Source organism: Elephas maximus, chromosome 7, assembly GCF_024166365.1.
Source record: "Elephas maximus indicus isolate mEleMax1 chromosome 7, mEleMax1 primary haplotype, whole genome shotgun sequence".
Lineage (NCBI taxonomy): Eukaryota > Metazoa > Chordata > Mammalia > Proboscidea > Elephantidae > Elephas > Elephas maximus.
Window position 1 is genome coordinate 47,595,636 of NC_064825.1, and position 16,777 is coordinate 47,612,412.

Below are 16,777 nucleotides of genomic sequence, written 5' to 3' on the forward strand. Positions count from 1 at the left end.
GAAATTTTAGCCCAACTGTGTAGAAGGGCCAATTCATGATAAGCTGTTCTAGGACAGAGTATGAGAGGTGGGAGTAAAGAACCTCTGAGGCAAAGAACTACCTAGCTGCCATTACTATCTTGTCCTGTGACCTCAGAGAACTTTGGTTGTAGGAAAATTAACTCCCCATGTGACCTCAGAGAACTTGGAACCAGACCCTGGACCCTTGGCAACATCTCTCCTTATGACCCTAGATGTCTTTTGGCCAAGTCTTTCTAGAACAGACATTCTGTCCACCAAATTCCGTAGGAAGGGTCTGTTGGCCCTTGGAGCCTCAACTTCTTCATCATGAGAGCACTTTGACTTTTTTTTGTTTCTCCCAAGATAACCAAAGTATGTACACTTCCTCCCATATTCGAGATTCTTCCTGTGAAGTCACTGAAGGCCAGGAACCAGACACTGGCTCCACCCTTCCCAGAGCTGAGGTACCTTAGCTTGGCCTACAACAAGGTAAATCACTTCTTCTCTACCTATTTCCTCAGGGGCACAGATGGGAGGGTGGGGTACAGGCTGCTATAGTCTGAAGGCCAACCCTTCCATTCCCAATTAACAGGCATGTGGGCTCAGGTAATCTGGGGAAGGGGGAGCAAAGGGAGTGCAGGCCGAGGCAGGCGTCCACCCATTCAGTCACAGATATTTGTTTAGCACTTATTGTTGCCAGGAGGCATTGGGCATACAATTATAGAAAGAGATTTGGCCTGTGCCGTTGTGGTGCTTATAGCCTATAGGGAAGACTGATTCTAGACAAGTAATCACAGTATTAGCGTGCTGTGAAGAAATACACAGTGCTATGGTGTACATGTCAGGGAGTCTAACCTCATACTGCGGATCAGGGAAGGTTCTCAAGGAAGTGGTGTTTGAGATCTGAATCAATGAGTTTAGCCAGGTGAAGGATGAGGGTATAGGGTGAAGTGAGAAATAGTGTTCTAGCCCCAGAGAGCCGCAAATGTAAAGTCCATGGGACATTTTAACGGTGAGGGCCAAGTGTTTTTCCTATATTTTTCTAATATCCGTGTCCTGTTTAATTTTCTGTCAGCCCCACTAAATGAGCCTACTCAAGTCTGAAATGCAGGAAATTTTTAAAATACTTTGCTTACATTCCTTCTAAGGCAAGCAGTTGGTGCAGCTAAGGCAAGCAGTTGGTACAGTTGTAAAAGAATGTTAAAATGGGATTCCAAAACTTCTTTATGCACTGATTCCTTAAGGGACATTTAAGTATTTCTATTTTGGGCCATTATGAATAAAGTTGTGATGATCCTTTAAGGATAAGTCCTCGGTAGACATATGTTTTCATTTCTCTTGGGTAAACACTTGGGAGTGTAATTGCTGAGTGGTACATAGCCGTATATTTAACTTAAAAAAAAAAAAAGAAAGGCAAAAAAACTGCCTAATTGTATTCCAGTGTGTTGTACTACTTTACATTCCCACCAGCCACATATGGAAATTCCAGTTACTCAACATCCTGGCCAATGCTGGGTGTTACCAATCTTTTCAATTTTACCCATTTGAATGGATATCTTGTGGTTTTAAATTTGATGTTGAGTATCTTATCACCTGCTTATTGGTGACTCATATATTTTCTTTTATGAAGTATCTATTTAAAATGTTTGCCTATTGTTTATTGGGTTATTTGCTTATTGAGGTAGTAGAGTTCTTTATATATTCTGGATACAGGTCCTTTGTCAGCTATTTGTATTACGAATATTTTCTTCATTTCGTGGCTTGCCTTTCCATCTTCTTTCAAAAGAATTTTTTAAATTTTGATAAAGTCCAATTTATCAATTTTTTTATGGTTACTGCTTTTTGCATCCAGAGAAGAATTTGCCTACCAAAGGGCACAAAGACTTTTTCCTAGAAGTTTTATAATTTTAGCTTTTAAAATCAGGTCTATGATAAATTTGAAGTTATTTTTTATATGCGATTTGAAGATTCAATATTCATTTTTTTTCTCTGTGGATATCCATTTGTTCCAGTACCATTAGTTAAAGAGACTTCCTTTTCTCCATTGAATTGCCTTGGCATCTTTGTAAAAAAAAAGAAATCAATTTACCATTCCATACCATCATTTACTCTGTATTCTGTTCCATTGATCTAGAGGTCTATTAACACACCACTTTGTGCTTTTGGTGTCATCTTTAAGATGTCCAAGATTTTTTGTGCTTCAATAGCAAAATCAAGTCATTACAACAGAGACCGTATGGCCCACAAAGCCTAAAACATTTATTGTCTGGTCCTTAACAGAAAAAGTTTGCCAGCCCCTGATCTAGCCATCAAATGTTAGGGTCCCTCAAGGTCCACTCCTAGTTCCTTTCCTCCTCTTTGTAACCTCATCCTAGGGATGGCTCTAGATACTCACTGGCCCATGAATAGTGACTCACAAGTTTATAACTTCAATGCAGACATCTCCTGTACTTCAGACCAGCGGATCCATTGCCTACTTGGCACATCTACGTGGAGGTAACAAAGGTACCTCCAAAGGGCACATATCCAAAGTGAATTAATAATGTTTACCTTCAAATCTGATGCTCTTCCACTGTTCCCTGTCATAGTGAATAGCTCCATCATCATCTTGTTTTACTCAAGCCAAAACCTGGTTGTCATCCTTGATGCTTCTCTCATTTACACCACCACCAACCCCTTATCTAATTCATTACCAAGTCTTGTCAAATTTATGTCTCACATCTCTAAAATCCATCTAATGGGTTCCCTAAGGACCAAAATCTTTAACAAGTTTTAGTCTGACCCCACTTGCATCTCCAGCCTCTTTCTAGGTACCTTGCACCCCCTTTCTATCTGCTTTTAGTTACCCTGTCCTTCTTTCAGTTCCTTCAACAGGCTTTTCTCCTTTTTTCCATGGGATCTTTCACACATTATTCTCTTCGCATGAAACGCTTTTCCCTCTCTGCATTAGTTAATACTAGCTGCTGCAATAAACTTAAAAATATCACTTAACATAATAGAAGTTTATTTCTTGCTCTTACAAAGTCCAGTGTGGATATTCCTGGTTGGCAGTGGCCTTCCACATGACTATTCAGAGGCCCAGGTCCCCTGTAGCTTGTGGCTCTGCCATCCCTTAGGGTCTTAGAGTACTTTATTGGATCCGTACATCTGGTGGCTAGATGGTCAGGCTGCAGGAGGGTCGTGAGACATGTAGACGATCCTGTGGGAAGTTTTGAAGGGGCTATGCCTGGAAGTGGCATTTATCACTTCTATCCACATTGCATTGGCTAGAATTGAGTCACATGACACCTAGCTGCCAGGGAGGCTAGGAGACAAGAGTCTGGCTGTGTGCCCAGAAGGTGGAGGAAATGGTTTAATAGATACCAGCTGGCTCTGACACAGACTCCACCCCCTGCACATTCACTATTACCTCCTACCCATCTTTCAGATCTCAGGGACTCACACCTCTGCTTACCTCCTTCACTAGGTCTAGTCACCCTAGTTCTTTGTGCACTTTTGTTTCATGGTACTTACCACAATTGTAAATCTACCCTCCTGTGTGTTACTTTTTCTTCAGTGCCTGTTTCCCACTGGGCAGTGCTCCTTGAGGGCAGGAATAATATCTGTTTTGCACATTCCCAACACTGTACTTGGCACGTGTAGGCTCTCAGTAAATACTTACTTAATGAACAAAACTGAAAGAGAATGTATAATAGCAGTGCAGCTCCAGGCGAAGGCAAACTGAAGTGCCCTACCTCTTCCAGCCCTTGAGAGAGCCTTCCATGGCCTGCATCTGACCCAGTACCCCTCAGTGTGCCCAGGGGTCTGAAAGACCATTGTCCCACTCATAGCCCCTCAGATGGCTCTGATACTGTTCCCTTGCTAATAGATACCTTCCCCAAGGTAGTCCCTAGATGTTCCAGCCACTCCGCTCAATAAGGATTGTATATTTTTTTGCCCTTCAGAGGCTGGCTTGGCCAACCCGGCCACCCCCTGCAGGCTGGCTTCACAGAGTGGAGCAGCCTCTAGGCCCCAAACAGCCATGAGGTCTCCCTTAGCACTGGCTCGGATTATCCCTTTGATGGGTGGGTCCCGCTAACCTCCTGTCCCTCCCCTGATCAGTGCCCAGGACAGGCCTCAATGAAGGGGACCATCAGCAGTTCTGTTGACAGACTGAGGGGGTGTGTAGTAGCTTGAATTGAGGAAGGTGAAGCAAACATCACACAGATTGCAACCTGAAGTCAAAGTCAGTGCCCAGCCAGATTTCCAGACCCCTTGTGAGAAAAGTGCTATATAAGTGCTTGTTCTTATTATTTTGTCATCAACATCCCCAGTAGTTGGTGTCAGCTACATACCCAGTGTGAAGAAGGGAGAAGAGTTCTTAACTTTCAAACATGAACCAGTGGTGGTGGAATTTCAGACAGGAGGGGCAAGGTATTCTGGGTGTGATCAGGGATAAAGCACAGCTTAGCAGTGAGCCCATCTACAGCAGCATCTGTTCCCCAGCCACCCCGACCCTAGCAAGTATAGAGCCCTGCATTGTGGGGCCTGGAGACACCTGGCAGAGGTGAGGGGCAGCACTGACCCAAAACTCTCCCCTGCATTTGTGGCAGATCGCGAGGGAGGATGCTCTGCTGCCGGTAGCTCTCTTCCCATCTCTCTGCGAGCTCATCTTTCATAACAACCCTCTGGTGGCGCACACACGAGGTACAGTGGCCACAAACCTGGTCCCACCCACCCCAGTGCCCAAGGAGCAGTGTGGGCACCCCCAGCCCCACATCATTGGTGCCATGCTCTGGCTCTTCCCTGCCTGATGGGTGGAGGAGGTTCACGGTACACTGGGAAATGGGAGAAGACAGCAGGCACTGCTGAGCAGCTGCTCTGCACATCCTGACAGCAACTATAAGGCAGGCATTATTGCCCCCATTTTACAGTGAGGAAACTGAGGCTCAGAGAGGTTTACAATCTGCCCATGGTCATACAGCATGAAAGAGGCAGAGCTGGGAATGGAATACAGAATTATCTAGATCCTGTGTGAGCTCTTTAAGCTATACTCTGCCCTGTACAACAGGCCTGTTGTGGCCTCCTCCTCCGTTTCCCAGGTCGGGAGGAGTGCAGGGCCCGCTCAGGTCCTCCCCTTCCCAAGCACACTGACTGCGGTGGCTTGTACATCAGCAGCGGGGACTGCTGTGCAGGGTGCCGCAGCTGGAGGCATGGCAGAGTCCTGGGCTCCGAAGCGATGCCAGTGGAGTTCTCATCCTTGTTCTACACCATCATTGTCACCTTGGGCAAATTCCTTAACCCCTCTGTGCCTCAGTTGCCTCATCTACCAGATGAGGATAAATAGGTACATAGCTCGTAGGGTTGACATGAGAATAAATTACATTAATACATGGAAAGTAATTTGAGCAGTACCTGGCACATGTTAGTCCCCCAGTAAACGTTGGTTAAGATTAATCTTATCATTTTCTCATCATGGCACTAGGGGTCCCTCTACTGCTAAAGAGTTTCCTCCAGGAGCGACTGGGGATCCACTTAATTCGAAGGAAGATAGTTAAGGCTAAGCACCCACGTATTTTGATGCCTCGGAAGGACACACGGAAGGTAAAGACTTTAGGCACAAGACCCCAACCTCAGATGGAGTGGAGCCTATTTTGATGTGTGCAGATTGACCTGGAAACAGAGCTACTCAAGCCCACAGTACCTGGAAGCCTTTCATTATGTTCATATTGTCTTCTCTCCTTGTTCTGTTAGATACAGATATACCCAAGGAGGGACAGGACAATCAGTCAGAGACCCCAAAAGCAAAGTAGGGAGGAGTCTTGGAGGTCACTGAGTCTGGCCCCCTAATTTTATAGAAAAACTGAGGCCCAGAGAAGGAGCTGTGGGGAGAGCACCAACCTTGAAGTCAGAGGACCCAGCTACGAGCTTGGCTCTGTCACCTTCCATAGCTGCCTCACCTTGGGCAAGAGCTTTGCCTCTCTGAGCGTCAGTTTTCTCACCTCCACCACCTCTCAGAGCTGCTGAGAGGACTGGATGAAACAACAGATGTGAAAATACATCATAAAGCCCAAATCCCCGGGCCAGTGTAAGTCATAATTATCTATGGTGATCATGAGTGCTACACTAGGGCTAGACTGAATCTTAAGGAAGTGCTTCCTCATGCTGAAAGAAATCTGCTTTCTCTCTAACTCTCCCAGCCAGTGGTCTTAGACTTGCCTTTTGGGATGCCATAATGTAAGTCAAATCCCTCTCCCATCTGGAGAATATCAGAAACTCCTATGGAATGTTTCCCCCTCCTGAACTTTAGTCTTCCTGTAGTCAGAAGCTGGACTGTTACTGATCCCAGAAGTCAAATACAGTTTTTCCTTTACCACTCCCTCCACAGCTCGCCTCTGTCCAGCGAAGCTCTTACCTGGAACTCTTTGTCTGGAGCCCTCAGAGGATCAGAGCAAGCATTTAAAACCAGAAATAGAAATAATTCAAAGGGTTTCCATCATCTTCCCCCTTGTCTTTCATCCCTGTAAAGATCCTACTACCTCCCTTCCCATCAGCTACCTGGGGAGGTGGCTGAATCAGAGTGAGCCAGACGCTGAGTACATTTACTGTATGTTCCCCTTTACAGAACATCCGTGCCCGGTCTTTGCTGAGCACTTACATGTATGCTGTCTCATAATTCTCAAACTCTGTGAGGTAGGCACTGTACAGATGAGGAAACAGGCTCAGAGAGGTGAACTGACTAGTGAAAAGTTAGTAATGGGGTCTAGGGTGCTCCTCGCCCCTCTTCCCCTCTAAGTTCTGACTAATAGAGAATAAGCACAAGTAGCAATAGCCAAATGAGAAACAAATCACTGCTTTGTTAATCTGGGCAAGCACCTGCTAACTCCCAATGCAGGGTAGACTAGAGGATGTGGCTCAGGTCTGAAGTCACACTGGTGATGCCTACCTACCCCATTGCCAGAACCTGAGGCCTACATGTCCCCAGTGTGCTGACAGAGATGGGGTTAGATATGCAGAACAGACTCCTGCACTTCTCAGTCAGTTACGTGGACGAAGGGTGCATGCCCTCCCTCATAAGTAGGCATGGACAGAACAGGGGAAAATGGAGAACCTTCCAGAGCAGGTTCAAAGCCACCTGACATGCAGCCAAGAAGCTGTGTGAGCCTTTTGCTTCTGAGAACACAAATGGAAGATGAAACGGCCTGCTTCTGATGCCCAGTAACGCAGCACACCACTGAAACAGGGCCCAGTCACTATCAATGTCTGGCCAATTAGACTATCCACTCTTCCCTTGGGAGGTGGGCTAGGAATGGAGTGGTGGGATAAAGAAAGACCACAGAGTACCCTCTAGCACTCCACCATCCAGAAGAAGGCACCAGCAGGCAACCCACAGATCTGTGAGAGGGAGGGATAAACGTTCCCCCTTCCCCACCAGCTGGTCAGTGATGGCACTGGGTGTCTTGGACACTGAAGCATGGTGCTGCTTGTTCCTGTGTCATGGGTTCCGAAAAAAGACTCTGAGTCCCTCAGGCTTCAAGTCTAGACACTGAGAGGTTAATGTATTTCCAAAAAGGAAATAGTTTCTTTAAAAAAAACTTATTTTATAAACGTCATCCTTCACACTCCTTAGTTTGCTAGGTACATTTGCCCACATTGTCTCATTTGAGAGAACTCTGCATTCTAGGCAGGACAGGGACTCTTGCCCCATTTCATGATGAGGAAATGGAAGCTCAAAGGGGTGGAACTGTATCCAGCCCATGTTTTCCTAACTGTACTGTTTTGGATCTTTCCACTACACTACACAGTCTGTAAAAGTACGGATTTAAGTGGACCAAATACTTTTGACAAAGAATTTTGTAAAAATAGGGAGGGGAGACAGCTGAGGGACATTGAACATGTGGACACCAGACTTAGCATTGACCCTCCTGGCAGCTGAGGCAAAGGAGGGCGATTGCGGTGACAGGCTTTTGCTAATTAAGGTAACTGAGCAGTTCAGCAGGAAGGAAGTTCTTTCCTTGGCTCTGAACCCTGATTTGCCCTATGGATCTTTATACAAAGCACAGGGACCTGCATCCTGAAAGGGACCTGATAGTATCACTCTCCAGAAAATACAGGAGCTTCCCTGAGTTTGAAAGTCAAGGGCAGTGTGTTCAACAAAAGGCCAGAGTGATACAGTCAGGTATGCAGAATGAGGCCAGGCGCCCAGGACTGGATTTAATAGTCCACACTCTGCCAGAATTACTCTGTTATCCTGGACAAGTCATTTTGCCTCTCCGAGCCTGGTTTCCTCATCTTTAAAATGAGGATAATTACTCACAGGTAGTTTTGAATATAAAGAATACAGCATATATGTCATGCACAGGGTATATTGTAGATGCCCAGTAAGTGTGAATGTCCTCCCCTTCCTTCCCCCATGAGTCCTTACCCAGTGCTCTGATCACTGTACCAAGTGGTCTTAGGCTAGTGAGGTCCAAGAAGAGGGACTCCTGATTAGGGAGCAAATCCAACCCAGCCTTTTTCTCATTCGCATGACAGGTGAAAACCCAAATCCCAAAGGTGCTGAAGCGGCCTCTGATGCTCCAGTACCCATCTGTGACCTCAGTCGAGCCTCCCCCAAGGAATGTGCCAGAGGCAGGGCCCACCGAAGAGTTGCCCATTGCTAAAAGCACTTCCATGGAGTCAGAGAGGCCCATCGAGGGCCTTGAGGGCCTTTCCATGTCCCGCCGGACCTTCGTGCCGCTGCCTCCTATCTGCTCAGACTCCACCGTGCATAGCGAAGAGACCACGTCCCGCCCGAGCGATGTAGCTGGCCGCCTCAGCCCAGAGCATCCATCAGACGAGGACACCAGAAGCATAGAGTCCATCTTCTTGACCCAGGTGCCCGGATCCACCTGCCCCTGCCCATCTCTCCCAGCTCCTGCAGGCTTCTGGGTAGCCCTTAGATGGCTGGACTGCCATAGGTGGCTGGGAGCAAGCATAGGCAGGTCTAGAAACCAGAAAGCAGTGCCCCTGGCAGGGCCTGCAAGTCCTTTCTAGGAGATCCACTGACCCAAGGCACACGCATGAGGACAGTCATGGTTCTGTGGCACAGGCAACATGTGGGGTCTGGCTGGGGTGTGATTCTGACCAACTTTTGGGGACAGCTTGCTGCTATCTCTGCCTATCTGTTTAAGGTCACCTCACTTCTGAAGCTGCCTCTGGAACCTGGGAACATAGATGGATCAGACGTGGGTCCTGCACTCGAGGTTCTCTCCGTTTAATAATGTAGACGGGCAGGAACAATATATGGAATCAGTGCTGAGACTGAGGAAAATCCAGGGCTTTGGAGCCTACAGGAAGGAGGGATGCTCCTGCCCCAGTCCAGGAGGGCTTCTTGGAAGAGGTTCAGATGAGCCGAGCTTTGCAGGAGTTAATGAGGAGGAAACATGGGCAGCAAGCTCTTTCTGGGTAGAGCAAACAGTATGAAGTGCAGGGTACAGAGGAAGGAACTTAAAATGGCGTGTGCAGGAGCCACAAATGGTTCAGTGTCAGGGGAACAGAAGGGAGACATGTAGGAAAAGGGGAATACAAGCCTGGAGGAGTTGGCAGGGGCCCCCTTGAACTTTATGATTGTACTGCCCCCCTCATTGATCTCCCTGTCTCTAGTCTTGCCCACTGCTAGATCTTTCCAAGACGTATATCCATCTATACATTTATGTCTAACTCTTTCTGTTCATCCATCTCTTTATTTCACAGATTATTTACAGTGATATATAAATTCATACAGTATAAAAGTACCTGTATGAACTATCTCAGAACCTCTTGGGAACAAAACAGTGTAAACAAATAAGTATTAAAAGTAAACAATTGAGAAAGTTGGATGAAAGGAAAATATGGAATGGTAATTCTGTCACTCAAACATTCATACCATGCACTGCTGTTCTTGTAACAGGTGTATTGCCAAAATGCAATTCTGAGCTTCCTGGCAGCCAAAGCAATCCAGTCAATTAGGAGTCATCATGCCATTAGGGGAAAAAATATTTTGTTTTCTTTCTTTCTTTCTTAATTTCCCAAGCTAGAACCTCTAGAACAATGTTGAATGTCAGAGAACACACATTCTTATCTTGTTTCTGATCTTCAGAAGAAAGTTTTCAGTCTTTCATTATTATGAGTATGTTAGTTGTGGTTTTTTGAAGATGCCTTTTATCAGGCTGAGGAAGTTCCTTTCTAGTCTTGGTTGAGTTGGAGGGGGTGATGGGGAGGACGTTGTTTTATGGTGAAGGGATATTGGGTTTTGTCAAATGCTTTTTCTGCATCCATTGAGATGATCGTGTGCTTTTTGTCCTTTATTCTATTCATATGGTGTATTACATTAATTGATTTTCATATGTTAAACCAACCTTGCATTCCTGGGATAAATCCCACTTGGTTATGGTGTATAATCCTTTTTATGTGTTGCTGGACTTGGTTTCCTAGTTTTTGAGAATTTTTGCATTTGTATTCATGAAGGATATTGGTCTCTAATTTTCTTTTTTTGTGATGGCTTTCTCTGGTTTTGATGATAACCAAAAAGTATAGAATGAGCTGGGAAGTGTTCCCTCCTGTTCTATTTTTTGGCAAGTGTTTGTGAAGGGTTGGTGTTAATTCTTCAAACATTTGGTAGGCTATACCAGTGAAGCCATCTAGGCCTGGGCTTTTCTTTGTAGAAAATTTTTTAAATTACTAATGCAATCTCTTTACTTGTTATACGTCTATTCAGACTTTCTATTTCTTCTTGAGTTGGCCATAGTTTTAATAAAGGATATAACTGCATCCCTATATGAAATACAGGTTTCATATGGATGTCTCTTATAAAACCATTAGATGATGGATAGATGATAGATAGATAAATAAATAACTGCTGTCAAGTCGCTCTGACTCATGGCAACCTTATATACAACAGAAAAAAAAAACAACAACAACAACTTTGCCCTCTCCTACGTCATCCTCACAATTGCTGGCATGTTCAAGTCCATTGCTGTGGCTATTGTGACAATCTGTGTCACCAAGGGTCTCCCTTGACCTTGCTGGCCCTCTTCTTCACCAAACATGAAGTCTTCCTTCAGCGACTGATTGATCCCTTCTGATGGTGGTCCAAAGCAAGTGAATCAGATAATATTCTATCGTGCCCATAAGGTTTGCACTGGCTGATTCCGGAAGCAGATCCCCAGGTGTTTCTTCTTAGTCTGTCTTAGTCTGGAAGCTCCACTGAAACCTGTCCACCATGGGTGACCCTGCTGGTATTTGAAATACCAGTGGCAGAGCTTCCAGCATTACAGCAACACACAAGCCATCACAGTATGACAAACTGACAGATAGGTGGTGGATGAAACCATTAGGATGGGCTAAAAATGTGAACTCAGACTAGTTCACTCACCTCCTTGAACCTCCTTCGTGGCTTGTCACGACAGTGAAGTTAAAGAAAATATGGACAAACAAAAACAAAACCAAAATAATGCTTACGATTTTACTACACAAATGAATCTGTTAACCTTTGTGGAGATTTCCTTCTTGTCTTTACCGTTTTGATGCTTAAAAAACCACATCTGTATAATTGTTATTATTTTTTAAGTGTGCAATGCCATTGTGGTTATGGCTTATTTGTTTTTTAAATAAGAATCTTTATTCTGTATTTGTTAGAGACACACTGAAACATCTATGAATTACATACTATGATGTTTGGAAGAAAAAAAAACACCTTCAGCTTGGCATTTAAAGGTCCTTATCGATCTGACTTGAAGTACTTACTGATGGTCAAAGACTACAGCCTTCAGTATGAATTACACCTGAATGTGAAGAAAATGAAAATCCTCACAATTGGACCAATGAACATCCTCATGATAACTGAAAAAGAAACTGAAGTTGACAAGATATCATTCTACTTGGATCAATGATCAGTGTCCATGGAAGTAATAAGTCAAATGACATACTGCATTGGGCAAAGCTTCTGCAAAAGACCCCTTTTAAGGTTTTAAAAAGCAAAGATGTTACTTTGATGACTACGGTGTGCCTGACCCAAGCGATGGTCTTTTTAATCATCTCATACGCATGCAAAAGCTGGACAGGGAAAAAGGAAGACAGAAGAAGAATCGACCATTCAAATTGTGGTGTTGTCAAAGAATATTGACTATACCGTGTGGAATTCCAGAAGAACAAACAAATCAGTCTTAGGAGAAATAGAGCCAGAATGTTCCTTAGAAGCAAGGATGGTGAGACTTCGACTTGCTTACTTTGGACATGTCATCGGGAAAGACCGATCACTAGAAAAGGACGTCATGGTTGGTAAAGTGGAGGGTTAGTGAAGGTGAGGGAGGCCCTCAGTGAGAGGAACTGACACAGTGGCTGAAACAATGGACTGAAACATAGCAACGTTCATGAAGATACTGCAGGACCAGGCAACGTTTTGTTCTGTTACACATAAGGTTGCTAAGAGTCTGAGTTGACTGGACAACAGCTAACAACAACTGATCTGGGCCCTGCTTATTGCTCCAGCTGCCTATCTCTTCACGTTGCACTGTAGCACTACCAATTCTTAATTCCTCATTCCTCAGAAGAATGCCCAGGCCCTGCAGCACATGCTGAAGCATCCACTCCTCTGCGTCTTTGCCTAGACTGTTCCTTGCCATCAGCCTTTCTCATCGCCTGCAGCCCGCTCCACTCCCCACCTCTGCCCCCAAATAGTTCTAATTCTTCAAGATTTAGCTCAGGCGAAGGCATCACTTCCTCCAAGAGGCTTCCTGGTTCCCCAGGCTGGGTTAGGGCCTCCTCTGGGTTCACCCATGCCTTTGTGCTTTCTCCTGTTGTTGCATTTATTGAAGAATATCGTCATTGTTTTCACATCTGCCTCCTCTCACCCAGTCTGTGAACTAATGGGGGCAATGAGTGTCCCCAGGGCCCAGCCTGGGGACCAGCACAGAGTTCAGTCTGTTATGCTCGTAAGTGTTAACAATGAATGTGTTTTTCCTTCTGAGCACAGGTGAGTGGGCTGCCTACCTCCATCCAGAAGGATGACTCAGAGGTGAAGGAGAAAGACCAAAGGAGACCATCAACAGCACCCAAAGAGGTGAAGAGGACTCGGAAGAAGCCCCCATCTGCCTCCATCCCCAAAAAGTACCACGGCTACAAGGAGCTGCTGACAACCGAGCCTGATCCGGACTTCATTGAGCCAAAAGGTATGTAAGAAGGCTAGGTCCAGAGCAAGGGACCCTCTCTACAGCCCAAAATCAATCAGGGCCATGCCAAGGCTAGAGCCAAGCCTTCTTTTCTCAACCATTTCCTGTCTTAAATGTCTATCAAAGGGGACCCCTGACCTGGCCTGGGCCTTCACTGGCTTTTGGGGAGCTAAGGATTGTTCAGAGATTCCACTTGGTCTGGACCCAGCTGCTTTGGTTGGAAAGGTCTCTCCTAAGGAAGGGTTTAAACAAACACCCAGATTGGCCCATTCCTGAGAGCCTGCCCAGCACAGGTAAGACCCAAAATGAACATCCAACTCCCGCTCTGCCCCCATTTGGTTTGGGACAATGCAGGCAGCTGCCTCTCTGAGCCCCTTATTTCAGACTGATGTGTTAACAGTATCTGTGCTCCCAGAAGAACTGGCACTCAGCTGGGCTCTTTTGGGTTTCACAGTTCCTGTAGGGCAACCCACTGAGGTTCATGAGGTCACATTGGGTCACTCCCTCTCCCCACTCCAGTGCTAATTTTCCATTAGGATTTGTGTTCACAGGGGACAAGTATTCACTGAATGAATGATGGAACTTCAGGCACTGTGACAGGTTGGGTAGATGTCTGGGAGCAGTGTTTGCTACTTGGGGCCTCTCAAATCCTTTTACCCAGGGCTGCTATGAGACTGCGGAATGGAGCAATCAGGGGCGGCATCGAGGAGGAGGGTGTCGCCTTGACTCCACTTTGCCTTCCTGCCCTAGGGATCCAGAAGAATGCCCAGGCCCTGCAGCACATGCTGAAGCACCCACTCCTGTACCGCTCCTCCAAGCCCAAGATGGACACTTTTCAGAAACCCTTCCTCGCCAAGGAAAAGCGGGTAAACATCCACCTCACTGACTGTGCCAGTAACCCCTCAGGAGCCCTACGGTTGCTGATGTGGCTGTCATCTGGAGACCCTCTAAGGACCATGCTTTCCCAGTGCCCCCAACTGTTCCCCTGCCTGTGGCTGTGACTGTGAGGGGATGAGGCCAGGAGAGTCTGAGCATAAACCTGGGGTAACATCCTCTCTCACCTTCTGTCAGTCCCAGAGGATCTGTGTTCCACCCCCGCGGAAGACTCGAGCCCAGCTGCTGGACGATATCCTCATTCGCATGCGCGACCCCCGGAACGTCACAGAGGCTCCACTAGGTAATGGCTCTGGCCCCCGGGGAGCCGCAGGTCTGCTGCTGGGAGGCAGAGGGCTATGTTAGAGCAGAAAGGGCCCAGAGAAAGCATTTGCTCCAGTCCTTTCCATGTACAGATGGAGAAACTGAGGCCCAGGGCAGAGCAGCGATTTGCCTAAAGTCACCCAGGGTGTTAAGGACAAGAACCAAGGCTTGAGATAGAATCAGGAGGGGACACTGCTGACTTCCCACTGCCCCAAGCTGGAGATGTCATTTTCCGTCCCCTTAATATCCTCCTTCCACCCCATTCCCACTTTCTGGTGGGCTCTGGACCCAGCCCTCGGCGCTTCGAGTGGTGTGGGACACTTGGGGCCCCTCCGCGGAGGCGGCCGGCACCCAGGCGGGGCCTCTCTCCCTCAGGCACGGTCCTTCGAAGGCGGGCGGAGCAGCGACTGGTGAACCAGAAGCAGTACCTGGAGGCCAAGCGGCTGCTGAAGGAGTTCCGGGCGCGCTACCGGCAGCTGGTGCGCGGCTCCATGCGGGCGGTGTTCGGGCAGCCCCCGCCGCGCCCCGCACTGGGCGAGAGCCAGCCGAAGTTAGGCCGCTTCCTCGAGTTCATGGATGAGTTCTGCCAGGAGCCCCCGGCCGGTAACTCGAAAGGGTAGGGCTGGGCACGACGCCGTGCGCGCGACCCGGCCTGCGTCCATCTCCTTCCCGAGGGATCTGCGCCCCAACTGCGCCTCTAGGCGGGCTGAGACGGCTGCGGGGTTTCGGAGCTCGGCTCAGTCTCGCTTGCTGGCCGCGGGACAGTGGGGAGCTCGTCAGGACCTCTCTCAGGGCCGGGCAGGACCCGGCGCCTGGCCCAGCAGCAATAAAGAATGGGTGCAGAGAACAAAGTCTCCACGCATTCTTTCTTGGAACTCGGGCCAGGGCCACTGCTGCGTTGTTGTCATACTGGGGGAAAATCCCTGGCTGATGCGTGCGTCCCAAGAGTCCTGTGGGAAGCTTAGTCACACATGTACAACAGAGCTGCGGTAAGTGCTAGGATAGAGCACAGGGGGTGGATGGCGCAGAGAAGCTGCAAGGAATCTAACACTCAGCGAAGTCCACTAACTTGCCCACAGTCGATAAAAGCGCGGTCCGGGGTGGGGCGCAGTGTCAAAACCAGGCCTCCAGACTCCAGAAATGGTGCTTTTCTTGCTGAGCAGCTTTTTCCACTGGGGGTGGGGGGCTGGGGGAGAGGAGATTTGGGGATTCCCTTCCATCAGATGGCCATGGCTACAAAGGTGGGACAAGCGGGCAGGCGTGGGGCGGGGGGGAGGTGGTTAAGGGGAATTTCACAAAGTTCTGTAATCCGGGACACAAGCTGAAGTCCCATATGCAGTCACGTTGGGCTGTGGTTGTAAAACGGCCCCTGGGACTGTCCAAGTCGGCCTAGGCTCACAGTGTAAACCAGTTCTGGCCTAGGCTGTCCTCCTTGGTGAGTGTCCAGTAGCCAGCACCTTCATAGAAGAGTCTGGAGAAGCCCACTGGGGCTGGATTCCAGGGATGCACATTTGGGGATGGCTGCTGGGGGTGACCTAGCCTCCCAGGCTGCCCTTGCTCCTAAGGCTCCTCTCCTGGGGATGCCTACAATTCATACCTGGGTAGCAGGCAAACAGTTCCCAGGGTCCACGAAGCAGTAGCACAAGGATAAAAGGTCCTCAGCACTGCACAGACTCCCACAGTCTAAGTTGCAATTAAAGTGATTATAGAAATACAGCCTTGAAGCCACAGGCCTGACAGACATCAGGTTTGACATCTGTTCGATGAGCACAATGGAGAGTCTGCTGTGCTGCATTCCAAGGGTGAGACACTCTTAGGACACAGGGATATCTGCACACCATCATACTCAACAGCACAGTCACACCTGCGGCCGGTTAAATACTTAATACACAGCTATGGGCACACCCAGCCACACCACACATTCAAATCATACATTGACACGCACGGGTCACACTTACCAACTTATAAAAATCTTACCATTCACACAGGGACTTGAAGAACAGATGCAGGCAATGTATTGTTACCCACAGCAGCAGTCATGTGCAGAGGCCCAGCATGTTGCTGACTCACCAGTTGGATCTCCAGGGGCCCCAAACCACCCCTCCCCTATCGTTAGGAAGGATAAAATCACCCTGACATTCACACTGTAAGCCTTGCTGGGTTCTAGTTCTGGAGAACCATCTGGACTGCTCCCCTCAGCCAGAGACACTGTCAAACCGTAGTTTCTCTGGCTTTAAAGGCTCCTGGGAACATCCCTATCCCAACCTCAAGGCAGGGAGCCTCTTACAATGCCTCCTGCTTGTACACCTAGTAACAGGGGGCTCATCCACTTTAAAGGCTGCCCTTCCTTTGTTGCGAAAGCTATTGGGCAGTTCTGGCCATTGAACTGTCTTCCTAAGCCCCCCAGTGAT

At 47.6% G+C, this 16,777-nt stretch overlaps 1 protein-coding gene across 4 annotated transcripts in view; it reads left to right on the forward strand.

Moving 5' to 3' along the window:
* Nucleotides 1–15,258, forward strand: part of XRRA1 (X-ray radiation resistance associated 1) — a 58,995-nt gene extending 43,737 nt beyond the window's left edge. For all 4 annotated transcript variants that reach the window (XM_049889793.1, XM_049889794.1, XM_049889795.1 and 1 more), the window contains 8 exons: nucleotides 364–489; nucleotides 4,593–4,686; nucleotides 5,465–5,583; nucleotides 8,515–8,856; nucleotides 12,974–13,169; nucleotides 13,920–14,035; nucleotides 14,241–14,346; nucleotides 14,742–15,258. In XM_049889793.1, the coding sequence (XP_049745750.1) occupies nucleotides 364–489; nucleotides 4,593–4,686; nucleotides 5,465–5,583; nucleotides 8,515–8,856; nucleotides 12,974–13,169; nucleotides 13,920–14,035; nucleotides 14,241–14,346; nucleotides 14,742–14,986 (1,344 nt within the window). In that variant the 3' untranslated portion in view covers nucleotides 14,987–15,258. The remainder of the gene's footprint in view (nucleotides 1–363; nucleotides 490–4,592; nucleotides 4,687–5,464; nucleotides 5,584–8,514; nucleotides 8,857–12,973; nucleotides 13,170–13,919; nucleotides 14,036–14,240; nucleotides 14,347–14,741) is intronic.
* The last annotated feature ends 1,519 nt before the right edge of the window (nucleotides 15,259–16,777 follow it).